Below are 19,983 nucleotides of genomic sequence, written 5' to 3'. Positions count from 1 at the left end.
CATGATTTTCCCGAGAGTCTCTCGTTTGCTCGCTCTCTCTCAGAATACTGTAACCAAAACACACCACACACACACACAAACAAGGCACCCGCGAAGACACCACAAACCACCCGTCCTGCCTGGTTTTGGTTGCCGCGGTAGCAACGGAAACCCCAAAATGTCGCGGTGCGACCACTTCCGGCAACCAATGCACCCTTTCATTGACGTCACGAGGTAGCGCATCCCTTTCTTGTTAGAGAGTATGCCATGGTGCAACAGCACCCGTACCGTGATGTGACGTCGTTGTCGTTCTTGTGTGCCACGCTCACGGTGGTTGATGGTGAATCAGGCTTTTTCCCTTTTTTACCAACCAAACAGCGAGCAGAGCACGTGCCGTTTGCCACCCCTGGAGAGTGGCACTATGACTGGCCGTTCGTGATTTCTCTCCCCTAACCCCGACATTTACGAGCGAAAAGCAAAATGTTGCACTGAGCCGGCTGCTGGCTAGCTGAGGGGGTTAGTTGTTCGATATATCGATCAGTGTGTCACCCCACCACCACCACCAACAACCAACCACCGTGCCAGCTACTCACTAGGATTGTTGTGCTGGTCGTGACCTTGCCCTTGCACTTGGAGCGGCGGATTGTAAGCGGTTTGTTGCATCGTTTTTCACCTCTCTCTCTCGCGCTGTGTTTCTATCGCTCGCACAATCACACTCTTATCACGCTTCTCTTTCTACCACACGGCGGCAACTCGAACACAGAATTTCCATCCATCGTCATCATCGGTGTCGGCGCCGCGAGAGCCGCGAAACCAAAACGCACCTCGAATGCCACCCGCTGATGCCTTGGGTATCTAAATCCAGCTCCAAACCGTGCGTCGATGAAATATGGCCACACGACAGTAAATGCGACATGGCGACGCGCACACGGCGGCGATGAACGTTTACAGTACGACTGACTGACTGACTGACTAGCACGCCGCTCTTTACTCTCCTCTCGCGGACGGTGATGGGACGATAATCGCACCGCTCGCGGTACATTTAACAAACAAACACGAAGTGGCCATAACAGCAGAGCGCCCTGTTGGCCGGTGACAGCGAAGCCTACTAATACACTGACCAACTCACCGCAACCCGACGATACGATTCCTTCTATTGCGTCAGTGAGTGAGCTCTTCTCTCTAATTTTGCGAAATAGTAGGCTCAGTGGTGTTTCCGTACGCTCCGGGCTTTGCATTCTTCTCCCCAATGATTTATAGTGTTTCACGCGCGCACACACACACACAGCAGCGTGTGCACTCATCACCCGGAATCGCAACAGCCCAACCACCGGGAAACCCGATCCCGCGGCGCCAGCAACCGACGAGCACAACCGCCGAGTGAGCGCTGCTGGAGCAGGCGAAAAATGGCGAATTAATTCGCTCGCGAAAACGATCACTCAATTCCTCCCCACCCGCGGACGGGAGTCTAAATTCGCGTGCCTCGCTTTCAAGGTCTCTAAGCACGCGGCGCGGCCACGTTTGCTGCAAAGGGGTTTCGCGAGAGCTTGAAGCTAATTATTCAAACACCGCCCAGCCCGACCGCCGCCGAAGAGGAGAGAGTTCATCGTTCGACTAAAATAAAGCTGCGCGCCACGGAGGTTCGTGACCATGAGCCGGTTGGAAGCACACCGGCCGGCCGGCCGGCCATCCGAGGCGGTTTGCTTTATCATTTACCATTTCGATGAGAAGAATTAACACAAAAAGGGGCAAAATAGTAAATTTGACAAAAGTCAATACACCAATGCTAATGGAGTTTGCTGTGAAGATCTCATGTCGCAATCTCGGGCGACTTTCACCAAATATTAGGTGAACGGCATTCGTAACCAATGGCAACGCATCCATGAGAGTCAATAAACATAAATTCAGGTTCTGCGCTAAAGCACAGCACAGCACAAAGCTGCCTTTCCGGTGTCGCGGAAATGAGAACCCAATCTTACCTTTTCCACTACTGGCCGCGTCACTGGTCGCTGTCTTATCCTTCGAATCCGCGGCAGCAGCAGCAGCTGCGTTAATGGCCTGAGCAGTCTGCTGTGCCGTTGGTGATTGGAACATGCCCAGTTTACCACCCGAGGAGGCCCCTCCTGCCGTGGACACGTGATGGGTCTGCTGCGACCCACCGCCAATCGATGCCATCGAGGTGAAAACTTTTCCTCCCTGCGTCGACGTCATCAGTGCCGCCATCGTGCCAGCGCCAGCAGCCGACACGGGGATAATGGTACCCCCAATCATCGCGCCGCCCCCTGCCGGTGCCCCGGTCATCGGCGAACCGATGGCCGAGGCATATGCGTTCTGCATGTTTGCCGCGTTCATGCTATCCAGTAGCTGCTGCTGTTGCAGCTGTTTCTGAGGCGTGGACAGCTGCTGCAGCTGGTGCATCGCCACACTGATCGCCTTCGTGTCGTTGTCCTTCAACACACCGCCGCCGCCGGCACCGGTGTTTGTGGTAACCCCGGCGGACGAAATGAGCGTCGCTTGCGGATGGCCGCCAACACCGAGCGAAGCGGTCGTCGTTGTGGCGCTCGACGAGATCGAAGGGATCGCACCGGAGCTGATGATCGACGCCACCGGCATCGGGCCGGCAGAAAGCGATGTCATGGCCACGATCGGATTCTGTCCTTGGTGGTGTACGGAGCTGGGCATCGAGGAGACGAGAATCTGTGAGTGATGCCCGGCATGCAGGGCACCGCCGGCGTTGTTGCTTTGGTTGGCCTGATGGATGGGCGAGATGGTGGTACCGTTGCTGGTGACCACGATCGGATTACCGGCCATGCTGGCGATCGACACCGGCAGCATGTTACGATCCAGATGTAGCGTTTGACCACTCTGCGAAACAATCGTTGTACGGTCACCGCCGGGCTGACCGAGCGCTGCCGTCATGATCATTTGACCCTTGGCTCCGCCCGTCTGCTGACCGGCAGCCGCCATTTGTTGTAGAGTGGCATTCTGCTGCTGCTGTTGCTGTTGCTGTTGCTGCTGCTGCTGTTGCTGTTGCTGCTGTTGCTGCTGTTGTTGCTGTTGTTGTTGTTGTTGCTGCTGTTGCTGCTGCTGTTGTTGCTGCTGTTGTTGTTGTTGTTGCTGCTGATGATGCTGCTGTTGCTGCTGCTGATGGTGTTGCTGAGCTTGTTGGACTTGTTGTTGTTGTTGCTGCTGCAACAACGCATCGGACGACACGTTGATCATCATCCCCGGTTGATTGGGCTGGCCCTGCTGGAACAGCAGCTGGTGGACGATGTTGTTCTGTTGCTGTCCACCGGCGGCTGTTGCCTGCACCAGCTGGCCTTGCTGGGCCGCGTTGGACAGCAGTTGGGCTGTCGTTTGATTCGCTTGGCCAGCTGCGGCCGCTTGCTGAAGGAATTGTTGCTGCAGCTGCTGCATCTGCTGCTGGGCAGCCTGTTGTGCTTGGTGCTGTTGCACTTGCTGTTGCTGCATCACTTGCTGTTGTAGCATGGCCTAAGGAAAGACACGCCGAACGCTTGAGTAAAGAATTCCTACGACGGACCAGTAACTGTCTTACCTGCTGCTGATGGAGCAAAATGTGTTGCGGCTGCTGGTTGGCATTCTGTTGCTGTTGCTGAGCTGTTTTGATTTGTTGCTGTAGCTGCAACTGCTGGTGCTGCTGCTGCTTGCCGGCATCGCTCAGTATGGGCATGTTAAGCACGGCAGGATTCAGTGCCGCACCGGTATTCATCAAGACCATCCTAAAAGTGAAAGAAACGGACACCAGTGAGGACGAGTTCCTGACCCAAAACCGAAGGGAACTTACTTTCCACTGCTGGTAACCACCTGTTGCAGCTGTGGCTGGGCGGTCACCGTGCCTTGGTTGGTGGTTTGTCCCAGCTTCTGACCCGTCGACACATTGGCGGCCAGCTCCGTCTTGATAATGGGCCCGGCAGGCCGTACGAGCGGTTGCTTGGTGGTGCGCAGCTTGTTCTTGTTGAGCAGATTCTGCTGCGCTTGAGCCGTCTGCGTCGACACCGAGGGCCGGATGGGGGACGCCCCCTGCGGCAGTAGCTGGGGCCGTTGGGGTGTCTTCGGTGCCCCGAGTGCCGTGGTGAGAGCTTTCTGGTTTGGCAGTGAAGTAACCGTCAACCCAGCGGCTCCCATCCCGGGGGCTCCACCCGCTCCGACCGTGAGCTGACCCGCTTGCCCGCCCTGAACGTTCGGTTGACCTGTGTTCTGAGCGCCGCCAGCCGTTGGTCCCTGCTGCACTTGCTGCTGTTGTTGCTGTTGTTGCTGTGGCTGCGGTTGACCGATGGTGGTGCATGGCAGTGTAAGTGCTTCTGAAACGGAGGACAAAAAGTATGATCAGCATATCGCCCGGCATCGACTCGCGCACAGTGCACTTACGATTGTGAGTTTGCGGAGCTTGCTGCAACGTCTGCTGGGTGCTCTGTATGAATACGTTCGGCGTACCGTCCGGATTGGTGCCCCGGATGATGATCGGGTTCGACGCGACAAACCCGTTCGGTGTGGACCAGATCTGACTCTGCAGTGGCCACTGGGTCGAGAATTGCATCTGCTGTGCGCCCTGCTGCTGCAGTGGGCTCAACAGTTGGGCCGTCTGCATGGGAGACTGCGACACCTGGACACACTGCTGCCCGGCGGCTGCAGCGGCACCGGCCGCTGCCGCTTGCTGCTGTGTCAGGGTGGCAATGTTTTGCTGACCGGCAGCTCCGGCCATTCCCGCGAGGCCCGTGCCCAGCTTCTGTAGTTGCACCTTCTGGCCGGCGCCCGTTCCGGCAGCGGCTGCCGCGGCCACCGCATTCTGTAGCTGCTTCTGAGCGTCCGCCTGTGTGGTGGTTTTGGTACCCGCTCCGCCGGCAGTTGCTACGGCTGTTTGCGCACTCAGTGCCGGCAGCAGGTTTTGCGTTTGCGCTTGCGGCTGCGAATTCACGACGCTCAGGGGCGAGAAGAAGGTAAAGGACGCCGGGCTGTTGAAGTTACCGGCACCGGTCGTACCGATCACCTGCTTGCCCGTGGTCGTGGTCAGCATTTGCGGTGTGCCTTGGAACGGCTTCGAGGCCGTGATCAGCTGGAACTGCTGCTGGCCACCGAGCGGTGGGAACACGATCGGTTGCGTGCCGTACAGTTGCTGCAGGTACTGCGCATTCGAGATCGGTTGCTGGACGACCATCCGGCCGTGTTGCCAGTCGGCGGACGAAAGCTGCTGCCCGGTGGTCATCGCTTGCAGCGGGGACATCGTGTTGAGGGCAGCGGCGGCCGCCGCTGCCGACTGTTGCTGCTGGGCGGCGGCCTGCTGCTGTAGCGTTTGCGCATGGTGCGGACTCTGTGGCGTAGCCACTCCGCTTGCCTCGGCCAGCACTTGCATCTGCTGGACGGCGGCTGCCGCTTGCTGCTGCTGCTGTTGTTGCTGCTGCTGGACCGCTTGCTGCTGTTGGTGCTGCTGCTGCTGGTGCTGCTGCTGGGCCTGGTGATCGGTCGGTTGCCCGGTCGGGCCCGGGTTGTACTCCTGTTTCACCTGGATCGTGCCCCCGTACGCCTGGAGCTGCTGGTACTGGAACAGCTGCTCCTGGGACAGTTGCAGCGGCACCGACGTCTGCTGGGCCACCTGGGCCGGGCTCTGGGACTTCTCCAGCGTGCCGGTGGGTAGGAAATCGTACTGATCGTCAAAAGTGATGCCCGCCTTTTCGGCTAGCGTTTCGAGGCACTTCAGCGACCGATCGCTGCTCGTGGCCGGTGGAACCGTTCCGCTCCCGGTCAGAACGATCGTCGTCGTACCACTCGTCACAGGACGCAGTGGGGTTGTCGGTTGAGCCGGGGAAGAGCGTTGCTGGTGCTGCTGCTGTTGACCGTGACCGGCTGCGGCCGTTCCAGCGCCAACCGTTACGGCCGGTAGTGACGAAAGCGAAGTCGGTGCGGTCGATGCGGCCGCTGGAGACTGGGCTCCGGCTTTGATGATCGGATTCCACGGAAGCTCGATCGTCACGAGCGTGGCGGACGATGAAGCTCCGCTGCCGCTATTGGCAGTGCCGCCCCCCGTGTGTGGTGGCGGTGGAGGAGCCTGTGCCGATTGCGTTTCCGGAACCTGTTGATCCGAGCGAGGTTTCGGTTTCAGCGGAACCACCGAATTGCTGCTGTAACCGACACGCACGTGATTATTATTGTTACTGCCAGCGTTGTTGGTTGTCGACTTTTCTTGCTGCTTCTTCAGATTATCGTAATGCTCTGATCTACAACGAGAGAAAGAAGTGAAAGTTCATTATAAAACCAATCCACATACTAGAGCCAAATAAAACATCCTGTTCCTGTGTGTTATCCGGTTACTAAACCCGGCGGATCATCCTACCAAAATGAGCCCCCGGGGAGGGTGAAGTAATTAATAGAAGTGAGTGAAAAAAGAAAACGACACGAAAAACGGAATCCCAAATTGCGATACGGAAGAGATAAAATTGAGATTGCATCAGACCGGAAGGAGATGAAGGATGCATTCATCTTCTCTCCCAGTTCCCGCAGATTCCTAGACAGTACAACACAAAAAACCACCGTTCGCCACTCTCGCTCCCTAATTCCCCACACGAGTGATGCCGAAACGCTTGCCGAGCCGCACACTTCAAACAGGCACGTCCCGAGCGCCCATTCTCCGCCAAAAGTGAAGAGTTAGGCGCCACCAAACCGAAAGCCGTGCACGTTTTTGCTGCCAGTTTCGCGTTTGGTCCGGTTGCGGCCGATTCGTGAATGGACCCCGTGAGGCGGAAACGTGCCGGTGGTGGTGGTGCAACATAAAAGAGCAATTATGCGATCATATTCGTGAATTATTCGAAAGTGCGAAAGCGACACCACCGTTGCCCTCTCGTGGTCCAGTGCGCGCCCCACCGGGTTTGTTCCCGTTTTGTTTCTTGTATCTCGATGTGGACCATCATCTCACGTCCGTCTGGGAATGATCTCATCTGCCCAGACGGCGGACGACGCACGGCATAGGGAGCATAGAGTGGTGTCCGTAAAAAGTGGTCCTCTCCATCGCTCTTTTTTGGCCGCGCTACATCGCGGCCGAGAATGTTGGAGTATGTTTGGTCCCCGACCGCCACGTTTCGGTAGCCTTCCTAAGCAAATGGCGCAAACGGTGCATGTTAATTCGTTCACAAGGGAATAACGCTCTGATAGCGTACGAAACAAAAAAGGGAATGAATTACAAACCAGTAAACGGTAAGAGAGTGTCGAAAGTAGGGACAATTAAGGCACTTTACGTGACTTAACGAAGATAAGCCACGGTGGCAATAATTTGTGAAGTTTCTGCCCGGGATATCATCGCCAAATAATCAAGCAACCATTGGGCAACCAGCACCGAACAGCGCGTAACCGATCTAGTAAACATCGAAAAGCGCGCACGCATTTAGTTTCGTCTTCGACCTGGACCAAATCGGTCACCACCTTTGCGGGATGAGCGAACTTTAAGTGAATTTTCTACAAAAATCTTTCGTTTTCGAAAAGTTACACACAGTTAAGTGAGCGTGAGTGGTGCTTAAAGTTTGCAGTTCCTGTCGGCCAAAGGCTACCGTCATAATGTGCTTATGAAAGAGAAATAAAAAAGTGACTTCGAAGTTCGGAATGGGAGTCGGACTCTCGATGTGAACGCTAGAGAGCAGCACTCACCGATTTCGACCCGGAACGGAACCATCGCAGAGCAGAGCAGGAGCCCATAATCGTAAATTTTCCGATCGGTCGACGATGGACGGTCGGTCCTCTCTGCTCCACCACTGCCGCCGCCGCCACCGCGGGATGGGTAAGGAAAAACGAATCCGTAATCGGATTTCAGCTCATCTTATTTTAATGAAACGAAGTTATTCGAACTACCACTACCGCCGCCGCCATTACTTTTTTCTTTGCCCACCCCACACACCGGTCTCTGTGGCCGGCCTTTGACTCCTGTGGGAGGGGAAGGTTAGCATCCTTTGTGGGCACATAAAAAGTCATAAAAAATCCATCGAGTGCCAGCGCAGTTTTAAAAATAGATATTGAACTTTTGCATCATCGAGAAGCGCAGGACTCAACTTTTCGATGTGTCCTCCTGCAGGAAGTCTCCCCCACCCCGTTTGGTGGTGTGCACACAAATTATCAGGTTGCAGCAAATTACAGCAGCACAAGAACCAATTAGACAAAATCTGCATCCGTCCCCGGTGGTGGAGTGCTCGCCCCCTCCCCCTGCCCCCGGCACGAGATTGCATCCACACACACACATCTAAAGCCTAAAATGATGCTCCCTCCTCAATTGCTAAGGAAGTAATGGTGGGGCCTCACGAGCCCCGCGACCAGAGCACTAAACCGCCACCACCACCAAGATCGGTGTGGCGGGCGCTGGACGGGACGGGAGAAACCATAAAAAAGGACCATGAACCCTGCGCGCCGACCAAGTCAGGTTACGGACTCGCCGCCGCGGAGTGTCTCGCCTCTCCCGGCGTGCCAAAGGTCAACGGATACAATCCGTGGGGCAAGAGATTGCACTTCGTGCAGACACCCCCGGTACGGCACACCACCCGCCGGCGGCCCCCATTGAACGGGAAAATCCAAAACACACACAAATCGTCGTGGGCAGAAAGAGAAGACCACTCTACACCACGTCCATTATCGTCTGGGTGAGGTTCCAGTGGGGCAGAAAGAGGCCACTACACGCAACACGCAAGCCAGGGGCGCACGTCAGCAGCAGCCCCCTCCCGGTGGGTGTGTTGCTTCTCGCCCACAGGATACACGTTGCTCGTGGCCCCTAGAGCACGAAGGGTGCGCGCTACTGCCTTGTCCTGTGACGACGGAATAGTGACAAGGCATCTTCTTTTTCGGGCGTCTACTATGCGAGAGAGTTGGGTTTTGGAAAACTTTTCGCCCATTTCGCCCAATCTGTACGCCAAATCCTTCCTCTGTGCCTTTTATCTAATCTCGGTGCGTGAGTGAGTGTGTGCCTCGAGACTTGGGTACGCACTCTGTTGACTCTCTGCGGTTGTGAGCTTCGATTTTTCAATCAATTCCACTGAATCCTAAGTAACAAATGGGGCAAAATAAGGATAACTCATTTAGAAAAATCCTTCCAACCGAATGCGTGATGATGCGAATATTAGAGAGGTTCAACACGGGCCCCAACAAATTCAATTAATTCATGGCAAATGCCAATGGCAAATGCTGCTGCTGAATATACACACTCCATGACGGACAGACGCACGAACCGACCGGCCGATAAACTTTTTACGCCATTCTACAAACCTTCCCCCTTTTACCAGGCGGGTCCAGTCCTAAACGGTGAGGTCCCACCGTAAACCAATCGGCAGAATAGTGAGGATTCGCACTCGGGGGGGCTCGGTAAAATAAAACCGAGGCGCCGTGTGTTGATTTGTTGATTGTTCATCTGCGCGCCATCCGCCATCAGCAAAACCTGTAGCCTGTGCGAGAGCAACAATTGAGGGGCTAAATTATGAAAAAAGAAGTGCGAATTGAAAAGTTCACACCCTCCCGAAAAACGCCTAAAGGACGCCAACACTAGGACGGTCGTTCTGGCGACTGCCTGGAACGGGGCAGGCGAAAGGAAATGGCAATAAAACAAACGGGAAAAATCGGATCGTAAACAAAACTTTGCAGACTACGGGCTCGAGACCCCGCAGAACACTGCGGAAGAGAGTGCGTTGCAATGCAAAAAAGCGTCCACCCGGACTTGGAGCTTGGTAGGTTGTGTATCGCCAAGTATCAAACGCAAACAGTGGCCGCACCCGGTGGTGTCCTTATAGAATTTGGACCACTCTCGTTCCGGCAATAATTTAAACCCCCGCCCGTCACTTAAACCGGAAGTAACTAGTTCAGACTCCCGCTTTCGCTTGGCCGTGGAGTGTCTGTGAAACGACGGTCCGGCCATTCTTTGGGTAGGCGCACCCCGAGTGCCCTCGATGTTGAGGACTCCGCAATCACATGGTTCGGGTTGGAGCATATTCAAGCTCAACCTAAACGGAGCTTCCAACCAGAAGGCAACAATAAGTGTGATAAGAGAGGTAGAAATTTAATTAAATAATTCTTTAACTGCAAATGTTTCGTAAAATTATGCTCCTTCTTCAAACGACACGTAACCAGCAAAAGCAGCTTGAAACACGTCCATGGAATGTGTTCACCCCGGAACATTGGATAGTTCACCAGGCTGGCGCGTTAGTCAATAAACTACCGATAAACACAAGGGCCGCCTCTTGCAACTCGGCAAAGTATTCACGTTCAAAGTGGTCAGCGAACAGAAACTAACCTAAACCCCTTTCAACACGGATGGACCGGCCACAGGACATGCCTAGGAACAAGTGTAGCTCTGGACGCGCTTCGCCAGTCAGTCAGGCGGCCCATGGAACGATGCAAAATTGCGTCCAACACAGCAACAACACCGTCCCCAGATGCGCGCCTCCTATCGTCGTTTTTTGCCGTGTCCTGCGCGCCCAGGGGGACATGTAGACGAAAGATGCCAGCCAGCCAGCTAGCCTGGGCTGTCGGTAGGTGAGGTAGGTGAGTGAGAGAAAGATGATTGAACCCCTAGTATTTGGGGGTGCTGTGAAGTATCGGAAAATGGTCCACCAGAACACGACGGCACGGGATGAAGCAACATCCACTCGTCGTTTTCTCTCGGTCGGCAAGGCATGTGTGTGACGTGAGCCTAATTTTAAACGCTGTAGAACGCACATTCGGTTCCAGTATTTATAGTGTCCGATAACTTGTCTCTGATACAGACGTACAGACTCTCTCTGAAGGGCAAATAATGTTCAAAACATGCCCGCAGAGCCCCTTTTCTAGGAGGATGCACTCACTCGATATGATGGTCTATAGACGAGAAGTTCTAGCCTTTTTTTGCTCCACATTTTGGAACCATCCCCTCACTTTGGTCGCGCTCTTGTGAGCCAGTATTTCAGAAGTCAAGTTACGGCTGCTAAAAAACAGCTTTTGGGTGCGGCCAAAATTTTCTAGTTACGCAGAACGTTGTGACGAACCAATGACAGACAGCCGGAAACACGCAAAAAAGGTTAAAATTTGCACAAAATGGGATCCAACCCAAGCCAGCACCCAGCCTCCTGTCAAGTCTGATTGTCAGGGCTTCTCCGTCGCTGTCATCGAAAAGCAATAAAGCCATCGGATCATTATTGAACAATTTGTAAACTCTCGTCTCGGACGAACCCCCTCGTTCCCCGTTATGTCGTGTGCCTCTCCGTCTGTGTAAAGGCGGCACAAAAAAGCGGCTCCGCGATGCGGGAATGTCGATTGGAAATGGATTATGGATGGCTTCGAAAGGCTGGAGAATTCGAAACCAGAGAGACATCAACGGTCAGCACCGGTTCCGTCTATTAGAGCATTAGTCGAACAGAATAGCTTTAAAAGTCCCGTCGCCGTTTCCTGTCTGTCGCCCCGCTTTGGGGTTCTGGGTGCGTCGTAAGCCAGGAAGGCATCCCCTCACAGCGAGAGACGGGACAAGAATTGGTCAATTCTACACCACTTTAACGGTGTTCCGAAGGGTAATAAAAATGTAATAATCAAACCGCCGAACGAGAAGCTCACCAGAGAGAGAGAGTCACCTCCTCGAATCAACACCTTGTCCGGCGCGCGCAGAAGGGGTGTGCGCAACCGCGATGGAGACCATCACTCGCGCGACTCGCGATCTGCTTCCTCTCGCGGGGTCCTCCTGGTGTTCCCCCCTGACAACCGCCCCACAGGATCGTTTTGAATATTAATTTTACGACGCCTGCGCGATCATAAACGCGCGGCCGCCGAACCGATGAGAATCGATCGACGACGAGCGGTGTCGGAGAGAAGAGTAGACAGCACAGCCAGCCAGCCAGCCGGCCAGCCAGAGGTTTAAAATGTCACGCCCGGGGCTTCATCTCACTCGCACCCTGAGCATAACGAAGCTGCTCCCAGCAGACAATTGCTTCATCTGTGACCCGTGGAGAGTTGAGGGGCAGCAGCTACAACACCAACGAATCGCGGGAAGTAGCACCGCTTCTTGCGGCTGCTCTGCGGCATCGCCTTGGACCCAGGGTGTCCCAGAAAAAGAGAGCGAGGTGTCCACAATAAAACTGGTTTCGGTCCAGCCTTGTGCGGCCCCCCGAAACCAACGTCGCCCGGGTTCTAGGCGATCGCGGCAAACCGTTCGCTCCGTGTGAGAGGGAGATCGATCGACTGTGGCTTCGGTATTCCTTTCAAGGAACCGCCATCGGGAGAGGTCTCAGAGACGGTTACTCGACGGCGGCGATCATTCGCCAAAAATTCTGAGTCTGAGTGTTCTAAGCGATTTATTGCGGAAAGAACTCAAAACGTCAGGACACACACCCGTGGAGATCACCATCATTCATGGTGTCCAAATAATGTTCGTTGTATCAGGACGTTGCAATGAATTTCGCATCCCACAGTATTGCCATTACTTGATCCCCACAGAAGTTCATATAGTTCTGGACACAAAGTGACAGGCGGTGGAATGGGCCAAACTCTGACCGGCGTCGTAATGGATTGTTATGGGGGCCAGTTCATTTATTTTCCCTATCCTTCCACGCCACAGCACATCAAGAGAGCCTCAAAATGCTTCGGATTTGCGAGCAGCTCTATTGTTTGTTTCCCAATTCCTTCTTTTTCGTGAAGCTTTGTCAGGACTCTCTCTCGTCGCAGGGTTTGTGTTGTGCGAAACACGATAAATGTTTTCGACACAAAAAGTGTCTCCCTCGTGTGTGGCCGCGCTCTGCTCGCTTGGGGTGTTGTTGTGTGCGAGGGAGTTAATTTATGCGCAACCCTTTGTCTAATTTGACGATTTGAACTCCAGTTTCCAATCCCCGGGGCTAGCTGCTGCTGACCTGACCTGCGGGGAGGAGATGGAATACTTTGCGTAATGGTGGACGATTTTTTTCCCGCCCATTTGGTTTGCCCACTTCCTTTTTGGCTGCCTCTGTCCCCGAGACAGAGTGTTAAAAATAGGCTAGACCCGAACTTTAGGACAGTACCACCATTCGGGAGAGTTCGAATTCGGCACTGCATTGGGATGCACAGCATTTTGCTCGCCGCAGAGGCGCAGGACACAGGCCACCCAAGAGGACCAAAAAAACCCTCAGCTGGTGTCCTGTGCCGTTACTTTTTTATGTCCCATTTCGTTTCGTTCGTGCCCGAAAGTATAGGGAAAAAAATGACCGAAGGGATTGAGGGAAAGTCTCCGCACGCGCGCGCTCCGGGATTGAAAACGGCAGGGAAAATGAGAAATTTCTCTTTCACTGGCCATTTTGCTATTTTAGCATACAGTTAAAGGAACTTGAACCATCGGGGGACAACAGCAACTACAAAAGTGTAATGTTAAGAACATATTTGGAACATGTGTAGAACATGTGTAGAACAATTGAAACCGATCAGGAGAGTAAACCGTAGGAAACTGCTCGGGGTAGAAATCGTAGCAGGCTTGCCTTTATCAAGCTGTGCACTTGAGTTGAATTGTACGTTGAGTGTACAATTTCAAGATGAATTTCGGACAATTTTATATTTATTTTTGTAGTTTCGTAAGAAGACAGAGTTTGCGAAAGACAAATCCTATTCTCGTTTGCCTTTGAAACATCGCTTCGCTGAAAAAACAATCCGTTCCCGCTTTGACCATTCCCCTCAGAGCGGAGAGGACCTGAAAAAGGACCAAAACAAAACTACAGCGATACCCCGTTGATGGCAAAGCCAAAAAGACCGTTACCCAGGGGCTGGGGAGTGACGACCAAAAAAAAGACGCGGTCCAAAAGCACATCTCGTCTTTGCCGTCGTTTCGATGTTCGTTGCAAGCTTTCTGTTGCGCGCATCCGGTTCCAGAGCCGCCAGGTGGCTGAGCAGGACTGGGCGCGCTGGAAATGGCGCTGGCAAACGCATCCATCACCTAGCCGCGTGTCGCCCAATGGGACCGGGCACGGGGCGCGTCCGAAAAATCCATTCGTTCCCGGGAAATTTCGAAGATGGTCGTCTCTTTGGTGGCAGCCGCGCACAGCGCACGCAGCAGCAGCCGTCGCTGCCGCCACCGTCGTTGCCATGCCAACCGGAGAGAGCACGGCCCAACGGAAAAAATGGGGGAAAAAGTGCATTTTTGGCAGACGAAAGTCGTCGTCGTCGTTTTTGCTGCTGTTGTTGTTGGCTTCCTCAATTCCAGAGTTTGATTCAATTTTTTCCGGGCTTTGGCCCACAGGAGACACGCGGGCAAAAGCGGACGGGAAAATGGCCGCCATGGAAAGTGTAGTGGGGAACAGTTAAAAAAGAAACGCTGCCGCCAGCCAGAGTTTTGTGCACATTTTCGGTCTTCCTGGGAGGGAAAGAGAGCGAGAGTGAGAACGAGAGAGAGACGGTGAACCCTTGTGCGAAACCCTTTTATTAACGCATGCTTTCGTCTATTTTCCAATCCGATTTTTTTTCTCGATATTCACCGCGTGGCTGGCTGGCGTCGTGAGGATGCGTTACTTCCGGTTATTTCAGCCCAATCTGCACATTTTCCAACGATTTTTTTTTTTTTTTTGGTGGGGCGAAAAGAATTGAAACACAAAGAGGAGCGCCAAGGGGCCACGGCATCGACGAAAAGAAAAGTGTTTTTTAAGAGACCACTTACTGAGCGCTACGCACACACACGGCGCGCGCGCGCGTGCGAAATGCATTGGATGCCGTGTGTGTGTGTGCGCCTTCTGTCGACCCTCCCCCGATGATTGACGAAATTTGATAAATTGCTTCGAAAACGGCAGCATAAACACCTTTTTTTCGAGCGAAGGCCCAGGGCTTTGATGGGGGGATGTGATGCGCGAAAGGAATTTCCAATAAATTGTGGACGCCGGAGAACTGGGCCGGCCACGTATGCAGAGGAGATGCTGCACGCATCGGTGACTACCGATGGTAGGGGGGTTTTTCGGTTTTTGGAGGCTTTCGCAGAACAAATCCTATTGATTTCGGGCCACGTGCCACGCGCCAGCCAGTGATTCAGCGCGTGATTGATAATCGTTGGATCTTTGAGGGGCACCATATTTGCGAATGACCCAATTATCGTAAGGGATTTTACTATTAAACGTTATGTCCTCTGTGCCACTGTCCTCGACCTTTCTCGTTCTTTCTCTGTCTCTCTCGTTGCTCTATACATTTTTTGCGCCCATATGGCGCACGCTTGTCGAGGATGGCGCCAAAAACTTCTAACTGCACCGTCTGCAATACGCCTCCCCCCCGCCGAGAGACATGAACCGGCATATAGTGCGTTGGTGGTGGTGGTCCCTCTGCACAACAAGAGCGAAGCCAAACAAAAACTAGATAAACAAAACGGGCAAGCACCGGAAGCAGAAGCGTCCCATAGGGAGCCGGAGCGAGTGCACACATAAATCACGGAATTCACTTGATATTCTCTCGCCGGCCGGCCAATCAGGAAACGCAGTGCGCCGTGGAGTAGTAGTGATGGGAAGGCGAAAATTATGGATATTTTTAAGGATTTTTTCAGCCCTCGCCGGATTAATATTCCACGAAACAGGAGAGGTTGCACCCTTTGTGACTCGTTCCGCCCAAAAACGGACTTCTTACAGACAGTTCGCGTGAAAAGGAAGCAGGGATATTATGCAGTAACCAATATTTATGAGCACTAACACCACCTTGGAGCTCCTCTTTGGGCCGTTACTTCGCCCAGGCCACCCCAAAGGATACTTGGGCCTTTTCTCTTTCGAAACCGTACGCTAGACATGGATCGGGTGTGGGGGGGTTTAGAGTTAAAGCAAAGGCCTTTCGCGTATTGTTTCCTACCTACGAAAATCGCAAAGGATAATGGTGTGGGTAAGGGCCAAAAAGGCCACCAATCTTTCAGCGGCATTGCTGTTGTGGCACTACGGGAAACAGTTTCATCGTGGTGTCCTTTCCTTCCAAGAGGCAGCTCCTTCGTGGACACCTTCTACAGTCAATTATTGAGATAGGAGCCGAAACGAGGAATGTGCCTTGAAGGCCCTAGTTCATAGAATAGAACTTTTTGGACCACCTAAAATTGTGATCACTTTAAAGGTGATGACATATATTTAGAAGATGAAAGAAGGATTTTTCAATTTCATTTTTTAGCCATAGCATCGCACATTTTTTGTATCACAATGCAAAACATTTTCCGCATCACTCGCCACTCGCCTCTTCGTGGCTCTGCGTCAGGATCCTGGCATTACTATCGCATTTTCCAACAACAGCAAATAAAACGCTGCCCTGTGATTTAATGTGTGTCTACTAGTAATTACTAAAATCCCGATTGATTGCGCTCCTGTCTAGTTAGTTGGCTTCCCCGTTTTTTCTTCTAATGACATGTCTGCCCCGTTTCCGTCTGGAGAAAGGGAAAGCGCACCCATGTCGCCGAGTGAATGACAGAAAGAGAGATCAGAAAGAGAAAAGAGTCTTATCATCTTCAGTGTGAAAAACCATAAACCAAAACATCAAACATCGAAAACCACACACCCGCTCCCGATGCTGACGATGATAGCCAAAATGATGATGGGTTTGGGTTTTGGTTTTGGTACGGACAGAAGCTCTCTCTCTTTCTCTCTCTCTGTCGGATATTATCTTCACGGGAAATTTCGTTGAGTGAGGAGATGTTTGCGAAAGGATTTCGTTCAGTTCCGAATTCCCGCCAACTGAGACCGGCTGTCTGTGTGTGTGTACACCGCGGGGTATGTCCTTCCCTTTCACACACACACACACACGGAGAAGCAGACGATAACACGATGATTGGTATTGGCGGACGAGAAGGAAGGCAAACAAAAAAAACGCCCTTATCGCTCCCCGGCCGTTAGGTGCAGGTGATGATTTAATCATGTAATATTTCACCTTATCGCCTCTTCGCGGGAAAATATAATTTGAGAGGAGCATTCAATAAGAGGGAACACCATCGTGCACCGGTTCTGGGAGCGAATGGCTGGTTGTCTCTCTCTCCCTCTCTTTGTGTGGCGACGCCGTCTCGTTTCGTAGGGATTCTTCGTAATTGGATTTCTTTGGGGCTTAGCTCCAAGTCGCATCCAAGTCACCAGAGGATGCACTTTCATTGAATGCGATCCGACGAATCAAAAGAACGTCATTCCGTTTCCTGCGTAGATTCTGTCGACTACTACACTTTTGGCTAAACCCTTAATTTCCTGTCTAACAGCGCTCAGAGTCCTTCTATGGCAGCTTCTCTCGCACAGGCTCCGTAACATATTCGTAGCTTTCGATTTTGTTCGTCCCCGGGCAACAATGTCGCCCTGTCGTCGGTCGTGCCCGGCTATTTCCTTCTACCCGCCAACAAATGTCCTGCGTTCAAGTCCCACGCACCGACCGCGGACCGAGCGCGGGAGGAATATTTACAATTTGCTGCCTCGTTGTTGCGAGGTACATACCACAAAACTCAATTACATGGAAGAGATAACAGGGAAATTTGCACATAAACGCACACACAGGCACAGGGGCGGATAGATGTTATGTGATGCATACATAAGAAGGTGGCCAGAGCCAGTGCCGCGCAAGGCGCAAGGCATATCTCCCCCATCACCAGCTCTGGCTGGCTGGCTGGTGGAAAAAAAAGCGGAACCTCACAGGAGAGTGAAGTCGAACAGTGCGCAACTCACAATCACACCCGCGCGCGTATCCTTCTCCTGTGGTGCTGCCTGCAAGGCACTTGCTCCGACGGAGTGAGCAGCGCAACGCGCAGTGAACAGTGTGAGAAGCACAGAGCTCGTCGACCACGACGACGCATGGCACACTAAAGAGTGAATGAACGAGAGACAATGAGAAAAACCAGACTCTCTCTCCCTCTTGCGCTTGCAGCTCTAGCAGCAGTTGGCCCGGCAAGGATAAAAAGGAAACGAGATGTTGCTCTGACTCCCGGGCTAGAAAGGGAAAGGCGTCCGGAAAAAGCATGATCACCATCCGTCCGCTGGCTGCCTTTCGACGCAAGCACACAAACACACACACACACGCAGACAGGAGCCTTAGCCAGGTTTTTATCAGCATTTGCTGCCCGGCCATCGACAGATGTGTCAACTTTGATGAGAAATGATCGATGAGACAAAGCTGACAGTTCTCGCTTATGGAAGGAGCGCTCACGCACGTCAAAAAGGAGGCGAAAGTGTAACCGAAACCGGAAAAGGGATAACATAAAAATGTTAATGGGCCGCAGAAATGGACAGAGAAAAGAAGCAGAGAGCAAAACCAGCAACTCGAGCTCGTCAAAGCAATGGCCGACCGATGGCCAAAGTTTGAAGGTTTGGGGTGTGGAGAGAGCAAGCAAGGACTCGGCGCGCCAAATAAACCCTCTGGAGGAACCGACCAGAGCGCGGTTCCGAGAACGTGTGCGCGCCTCACGGGCTCTCGGGCGGTGCGAATAAGTTCGATGTCCTTTCGGGATTTGTCTCGTATCCCCCCGGACCGGACGTAATGGTCTTCTCTCTCGCCGGGGGAAAAGTTTTGTCCATGTTTTTATAATCCACGCGGGCTGCTTTCCACGTTCTGCTGGCTCCGTTTCCCTACCATCTTGCTCTCTCTCTCTCTCTCTCTCTCTCTCCCCCGCTCGCTTTCACTCTCTCACTCATTTTCCTTTTAAACGCAATCCCTTTCATTCTGTCCTACGGGGCCCATCGCGCACACCGTCACGCGTCGTTGGTTTCGTCGCAAACAACGCACACACCAACACGACGGCACACTACCGCACAGCTTTCCATGGCCGTGGCGGCTTTCCACGCTTCTTCCAACCAACAACGACGACGACGGGGTGTTCCGTCGAGGGTTGCACGGGATCCCGCCGCTCCGGAACACAACAATAACAATACATCGCCGCAACCGCATATGCAGCATCGGAGGCAGCATGATGATCTCTACGACACAGCCATGTGTGGCACCCCCGTGCGCCCGTGCATTGCGTGACACTTTCTCTTTTAACTTTCGTCTAAATATGTTGCTAAAATATTTGACATTTGAAAACATGTAATGAAATGCCATTTTTTTTACATAAAGCCATACACCAAAGGAAGCATAAAATAGAAACACAACCAAAGACCAACCCACAGACCAAAGTCAACCCACATCTCAGGTCGTTTCGGGTTCCGGCACTACGAAGTATCAGCTTCGAAGGTCGCAACAAAACCACAATCTGACAGTTATGCGGGGGGAGGAGGTGTGGATTAAGTAGTGAACGTTTTTCCCCCGGGGCAAAGGACCCAACCAAAACTTAGTTCCCGCCCCACGAGGATGCGCGAATCCTTCCTCCGCCCGCGCGAAAAAGATAACGAAAGAGCACCGCCGGATCGATCGAAATCAACAGCCAGGTAGTGGGGTGGGGTTACTCTGGGTGCGTTCTGGTCCGGGGACACGGTCTAGGTACGTTTCTTAGTTGCATCTGAAATTAGGCTCCTGCGTAGATACTGTCAAACACCAACCATCCATCAGTCGCCGATAGTAATCAGCGCGCTCCTCTGGCTCCTCTGGCAGGCCCAATTAGTTGGCCAATCCCGACCGGAAGATTCCCTGTTTTGTGGCCAACTAAGAAGGCACGTGTTTCAAGCGCAAACCACGTCCCGCGAGTTTATCCACACGACTTTTGGAGTGAAGATAAAGATTTGTTCAAGAAGTGTGTTTGTCAAGCCCGAGGTTCCGCGCGGCAGGTTCGCCGACGAACGAGAGTCGAACCATCAGCACCACAATGACTTCGATTGTGTCTCGGGCCGATGGTGGGGGCTTGGTCCGCCGGGACCATCGCGAGACCAACAATGAGCTACGCGCGATCGTGCTCCACATCAACAAACGCAAAGGGTTCCGTGGTGGAGGCCAATGTTTGTGTGCTGTCGGGATAGCCGTGGACTATGCGCAATCAAGGGCAATAGAGAAGAAAAGTCATCCATCCCGCTCGCTCGCTCGTGTTCCTTTCCGGTGGCATGTGCATTTCGAAGTCCGCGTGGTTCGCTCGCTTCCAGGAGCCCCATCATTCCATCAGAAGCGCACTCACGCTCTCCGTTGGCTCGCGATAACGAC

General features: G+C 53.1%; 1 protein-coding gene across 1 annotated transcript in view; it reads right to left on the bottom strand.

The window, feature by feature from the left end:
* LOC128274889 (polyhomeotic-proximal chromatin protein-like) overlaps positions 1-19,983 on the bottom strand; it is a 42,893-nt gene that overhangs the window by 3,826 nt on the left and 19,084 nt on the right. The window contains exons 2-7 of the mRNA XM_053013229.1: positions 5,870-6,212; positions 4,369-5,821; positions 3,785-4,301; positions 3,536-3,719; positions 3,151-3,471; positions 1,959-3,066 (exon numbers count right to left, since the gene is read on the bottom strand). Coding sequence (XP_052869189.1) covers positions 1,959-3,066; positions 3,151-3,471; positions 3,536-3,719; positions 3,785-4,301; positions 4,369-5,821; positions 5,870-6,212 — 3,926 coding nt within the window. The remainder of the gene's footprint in view (positions 1-1,958; positions 3,067-3,150; positions 3,472-3,535; positions 3,720-3,784; positions 4,302-4,368; positions 5,822-5,869; positions 6,213-19,983) is intronic.

This window comes from Anopheles cruzii, chromosome 3, assembly GCF_943734635.1.
Source record: "Anopheles cruzii chromosome 3, idAnoCruzAS_RS32_06, whole genome shotgun sequence".
Lineage (NCBI taxonomy): Eukaryota > Metazoa > Arthropoda > Insecta > Diptera > Culicidae > Anopheles > Anopheles cruzii.
Note: the sequence above shows the minus strand (reverse complement) of the source record. Positions and strands in the feature narration are given on the sequence as shown.